The sequence below is a fragment of the Pseudochaenichthys georgianus genome, chromosome 24, assembly GCF_902827115.2.
Source record: "Pseudochaenichthys georgianus chromosome 24, fPseGeo1.2, whole genome shotgun sequence".
Taxonomy (NCBI): domain Eukaryota; kingdom Metazoa; phylum Chordata; class Actinopteri; order Perciformes; family Channichthyidae; genus Pseudochaenichthys; species Pseudochaenichthys georgianus.
The window spans coordinates 11,123,034-11,128,848 of record NC_047526.1 but is presented as its reverse complement, the minus strand read 5'-3'; the positions used below and the strand labels follow the sequence as shown (position 1 = coordinate 11,128,848).

The 5,815-nt window shown below is 39.9% G+C and overlaps 1 protein-coding gene across 2 annotated transcripts; it reads right to left on the bottom strand.

The window, feature by feature from the left end:
* Positions 1-239: 239 nt before the first annotated feature.
* Positions 240-5,475, bottom strand: brms1lb (BRMS1 like transcriptional repressor b). 2 transcript variants are annotated; one of them, XM_034076514.2, is made up of 10 exons: positions 5,196-5,475; positions 4,928-5,018; positions 3,934-4,061; positions 3,530-3,609; positions 3,231-3,327; positions 2,175-2,264; positions 1,977-2,041; positions 1,850-1,889; positions 1,497-1,626; positions 240-500 (listed from the first exon to the last, which is right to left on the bottom strand). In XM_034076514.2, exons 1-10 carry the CDS (start codon positions 5,329-5,331, stop codon positions 383-385), a joined length of 975 nt encoding a protein of 324 aa, XP_033932405.1. In that variant the 5' UTR covers positions 5,332-5,475; the 3' UTR covers positions 240-382. The 2 variants fall into 2 exon arrangements, with proteins under 2 accessions (XP_033932405.1, XP_071057961.1); XM_071201860.1 differs by having other exon boundaries at positions 1,850-1,884; positions 1,978-2,041.
* Positions 5,476-5,815: the final 340 nt, after the last annotated feature.

Below are 5,815 nucleotides of genomic sequence, written 5' to 3'. Positions count from 1 at the left end.
GTTCTCTCGGTGCTTACACAGTACAGCGTAAGGCTTCACTGCATCGATATTGATAGTTCGGGACAGGCATCGTCTGCTCAGAAAGGCACGTTCCGCAATCAAAGTTCTCTACCGCTCCGATTCCTTGACCTTCATGGTTTGTTTGTTTTAGCAGCACTTTGCATTGTTCTCCGTTCCAGAGAAAATGACACTTTGTGACCTTGTTGATAATATCCACATACATACATATTTACAGAGAAGTTAGAGTCTCCATAGACTGATCTTTCTTTGAATACACGTTGTTTGATGTGTGACTGTACATATGGCAAGAATGTAGAAATATACTAAAAGGAGATGAATATAAACAGCCGAGATGATGGTTCTTGTCTGTATGCATGTGTTTTCACGAGTGCTTGATGGTGTATTTGCCTTTCTGCAGCTGGGAGATGTACAGCTTTGACTTGGTGCCGTCGAGTCGTTTGAACCACACCTCGTCGTTGTTGATGGTGGTGATGATGGCACTGCGGGACACAAACATAGGACAATGTTAGCGTGACATCAATACCACATCATTCCGCGTGACATCACGGTAGTCAGAGGTTACTGCAGTGATGCATCCACGTCATGTATTCATAGGGGAAAATAACACTGTGCACTTAAGTGTTAAACGATCATGAAGGTGTACCCTGTGTTCACTGAGCATGGTGTACGGACACACAGGGCAGGACGCACAAAGAGTGGAATGTGGAATCACAATGATTCCAGCCTAAAGCCACAGTGTTGAATCCATCCATAATCATTTCCATTACGAATGAATCCACCATGTGACCACGGTGTCACACATCTGGCCTCATTGAGCAACATGCTCTTTAATCTGATGTTGAATATAGATGCAGCAAACTTTCTCAAACATCAACATTTGCTTTTTGGTATCCAACTGATTAATCCCACTTGTTCATAAATAAGAAGCATCTGGCAGATTGTTAACATAGGTAACGCCCACTAAACTGTACTAAGGGCAGGTGTTGTACTGTGTGCAAATACTCTGGCACATGCCCCAGAATTAAATAGATGGAACTGCAAGAACAATGAAATTAAAGAAAGAAATTAATTTTAACAAATTTGATTTTTCAGAGCATAATCTGGGGTGGCAGAAAAAAAAAACCCACCTCAGAGTAGTAGGAAAACTAATCATTATAATGAATCCAAAACATTTAATAATCAACATTTTTGAGATATAGTATCGATGTCATTTTTTCTTTTACTTTTGACAAACAAATTGTTGGCTGTAAAAAAAAGTGTTTTCTTGCTTTTGAACACTTTATTAGGAATGTTCTATTACCCAGGATGAGAATAAATCGTGGATATATAACAATATAAGAGGAAATGTGGTCTTATATTGCTTTCAATATCAGGCCCAATGTCTTAGAAATAAGAAATTGGATGAGAACACACATTATTGAGCATCATAGCATCAGCTTTTCTTATTACAAAGACTAACATAAACCCACACACACCTGGCTGGGTACTCGTCCTTCCTGTTGATGCAGATGGCCTGGCCCCTGCAGTACCACTGGTTGTCGTAGAAAAGTCGCCCTTCCTCCAAGCGCGCCACGTGGTGATGTCTGTCCGGCTTCACTGCAGGGACTGGAGGGAGAGAATGAGGTGGGAAAAGGGGAGAATAATAGAGAACGATTATATAACAACAGTATGTGGAACAAGGACAAAGACAGACGAGGAGGTAGCATTTGTCTCCTTTCCACTGTGAGCACTTTTGATCTGACAGTATTGAGTCTCCGGTGAGCGTGTGGGTCGATGGCTGCACTCAGCCAGGTATTGAATGTAACAGAGGACGAGGAGAGGCTCTTACCGTCCACCTTCACCCTGTGTGGCCCCAGTGATGCCATCGCCTGCGGGGGAAAGGAAACAGACACAACTAAAAGGTCGAATCACAACACAGAGTTATTCATCCAACACTGCCCTCGTTTCCAAAATACCTTTCTAATCGCAGTCCAGTCTTCCAGGATATCAAGATCCTGCAGCATGTAGACGATATAAGGCCGTGGAAATGAGAGGTTAAGGAGGAACACGCAGCGAGGTGACAGGAAACATCGGTGTTAATAACATGGGGAAATGTTCTGCGGCTGAATGATGGGAGCAATAAGACGAGGAGAGGACTAAAGGGAAAAGGATATCAGACACAACAACAGGCTTCTTCTTCTTGACGGGGCAGAACGGGTCCTTTTTCTTGTTTTTCCGCGAGTGCAATCCATCATTCCACAACTCTGGAAAGGAGAGAGGAACAATTAGAAAGGAGAGCTTCTGTGGGAAATTCCTTTTCAATTTGAAAGCCCTTTGGAAATGTTGGCATTCTTCATATTCTTGAAATTGCAACATTTCCTCACTAACATTTGATCGTTCCCCTTATCAGAGGTAGGTTGGAACTTGAAATATACAATTCATTAACAGGCTTGTCAGTTGACCGTTTCTAAGTTTGATAAATAAATGATTTGAGCTTTACAAAATGTCATTATTTTTGTATCAAAAGCTTTTATTGATGTGTTTTGAATTTACCCTAAAAATGTTTTAAAAGTCTCAGAAGTAAAACCTCAACTAATGAATTCCAGAAATGAAAGAGCCTTTAAAACGTAACTATTTCATTAGAAGAAACATGTTGGGGCCGCCGTGTGGCTCTGTTGGTGGAGCTGGTGGCTTTTTTTGGTACTGTTTCTGATTGTATGTAAAGCGTCTTTGAGCACTAGGAAAAGCGCTATAAAAGTTCAATGTATTATTATTATTATTATAATATACTGGGGCTTGGTCCACGGGCGGAGGACCCCGGTTCAAATCCTGCCTGGGATCATTTGCTGCGTGTCATCCCCTCTGTCTACCCTTTTCAATTCTCTACAATAAATGCACTGGTTGCATAAAAAAATCTTGAATCAAGAAGATTTTGGTTTGACTTTTAAAAATGATTACACCCATCTTTGTGATATCAATACTAACATTCAGACTTATTGGAAATCTTTGGATCCCTGAAGTCAGGAAAACGTCTATGTCACCACTACAAGCATCTCATTATACAAGTATTATAACACAATCATTCAAATGTAGATTCTGAATACAAGTGTTATAATTGAAAGCTTGAAGCTCCAAACTATTCAGTACAACACTATTAACTTTTCCCAACCGTATCATCCTAATAGTGTGTATTAATGGGGACTCTGAGCAGGATGTGACTGTACTTGTACCTGAAGTGATGTCAATACTGTGTCTGTCCTCCTCCAGTCTTCGTATCTTCTCCTCCAGTTCGCTCTGCACAGTGTCGAACAGCAGCAGCTTCTCACTCTGGGGGGCAGACACACACGTTAGAAATTGGTCATTAAAACGTTTTCCCCAGAAAAGCAGACTGGGGTTTAATTCACTACTGTGGCAAAAACCCAAACTCAGAAAATTACAATATATATCCCACATTGTAGAGGCAGTAATTTATTCGAGCATAATGTGTTTTGACGAAAAAGCAAACCTCAGTCATTAGTTGAGCTCTCACCTCCCAGTGTTGGCACGCGGCCTGGATCTCACACTCATACTTGTTCTTCACTGAATCCAAACAGAGCTCCCTGTAGATCCCTGAGAGGAGCATTCAAACAAGAAATCATTATGAGGCAGCCAGCAGTAAAGAATATATATATGTTTCAATATATGTGACTATATAGCCTTTAAACTGCAAAAAAACGAACATTTAGTTTAATTCCATAGGGGTCAAATGGCAAGGTATGACACCTAAAATATATTAAACACAGTATCCTTTGCTTTTACCACAATGAGGTTTATTTTATACACATAACAAGCCATCCTAACATTCTCGGCACCACATGAACAGTCAAAGGCATTAATCCAGATCTAAATATGTAAGTATATCCCAGTAAAGCCGGTAATATTACATTGCCCTACCAGCCACTTTGGTTCTGATCTGCATGTTCTCCTGCAGGTTGGCTAGAGGCTCCAGGTACTCTTGTGCACAGCCAGCCATCACCTCCTGCAGCTTGATGTCCACCTGGCTCAGGCGCTCCTTATACAGCCTGAACAGGGGAACATATGAGGCAAAGAAAAACGATTCATAAACATAAACTGGAAATGTTGTGGTTATTACCATTTCACTCAACCAACAAGCGCATATAAGCATATTTAAATCATTGGTAATAAATAAGGGATTTGAATGAAACTCAACAGGTCTTTAGAAAGCCTAGGCCATGAGGTAATCAGAGACCAAATTAGAATCTAATTTCCCAACTCTCTGGTGTTTCTACAGTTTGCCCAGTCCCAGGCTCCTTCAACAATACATATAAGTATACTGTATAAAAGACATCAAACATTAGAACATGTTCAAAACAGAATTCAATAATTTAAAAAAAATATCCAAATTGTTTGGAGAGATTTTATCTAACCCAAAAAGATTTAAAAGAATAACATCTGTTTTTTTGTAAATACTTAATTTGTTGTTTAGGGGGAATTAGATTCATAACAGGACCTTCATTTAAGAAAAAAATATTGAAGTAAAAGAAAAATGTGTACTACAAAACATAATACAAATAAATATGTAAAAATGTATATATTCCAATACAGTAGGGTATTACTGTTGTTTGTGATTGTAATGTAAAGTTTAAAAAGGGATAATGCCAAGTAATGTTTGAACATCTGTATTTTCTATTGAAGTTTGTATAGAGAATATGGATGACTATCACTCAGAAAAAGGTCCCACATCCCAAGAATCCCAAGTAATAACATGGCAATCATCTCAAGGTTTCTAGCAAGAACTTTGGTAAAAGTTCAACTTCATTAAGAAGTGTGTTGTTGTAGTTGTTGTTATTGTTGTTGTCTCAGATCAGACAGCAGTAGGTGGAGGCTAGCCTGTATTTTGTTGGGAACAACAGAGGGAGGAACTCACTGCTCCTTCAGGTCAGTGAACTGTTTCTCCAGGGTGGTCATCTCATCCAGGCACTCCATCCTCCTCCTCTCACAGTCCTCATCGTCCATCTCTGTTGTCATAAACACAGACAGCTCTGTCAACACCTCCATACCGGCTGCTTCTCTTTTCAACACCCAACCCCATACTGGAGGTTAGTCAAAATGTCAGCAGCTGCAACATGTCATTATGAACACATATTTCTCTGTTATGTATCTGTGGGTGGATATGTAAGGCCTTATTTTCCTACCCGAGCTGTCTCCATCTTCAGACACAGACGAGCTAACAGTGTCCTCCTCGTCTGTGCTGCTGCCGTCTTGCTCGTGAAAGTCCACCTCCATTTCTTCGTGGTTACTTTCTTTCTTCTCCCGGGAGTTAACCGGCATTGCGACTTCCAAATAATCCGTTTTTAACGGGGGTGGAAGGGCTATTTGTTAATGTAATACCCCGAAAAAAGAGGCAAATGTACCTGAGACAGCTAACCGGTTAGCTAGCCAGCATCTAGACAGCTGGAAATGCAAACATGGCCCCTGTCGGCCAATCACAGCGAGCTTTACTGAGTCTGCCCAATCAAATGTTAGCAGGGTATGTACTTGCCACACAAATAATTTAGGGACTTGTAGTTTCTTAAACTTTTTCTTCAACAACGTAGGCCTACTGTTTGTGAAGGTATACACCTAAATAGATGTTTTTGGACATCATTTTATAATAATATATATTGCTTGGTTTGTTTTCCTGAGCTTATCAGCACAATACTGAACCATTATTATATAATCGGTACTACTTTTCTAAATCCTCATAAGATATAAATGTTATTTTTTGTAATAATTAAAACATGGAACATTAATAATAACATAGCCTAATAACAAT

Bases quoted from the DNA above. Each gene is read 5' to 3' on its own strand.
- brms1lb (XM_034076514.2), bottom strand. From the start codon at position 5,331: ATGCCGGTTAACTCCCGGGAGAAGAAAGAAAGTAACCACGAAGAAATG. The intron at 4,062-4,927 runs GTGAGTTCCTCC...TCCCCTGTTCAG, and splicing joins TTCACTGACCTGAAGGAGCA to GCTGTATAAGGAGCGCCTGA. The intron at 1,890-1,976 runs GTATTTTGGAAA...TTTCCCCCGCAG, and splicing joins ACTGGACTGCGATTAGAAAG to GCGATGGCATCACTGGGGCC.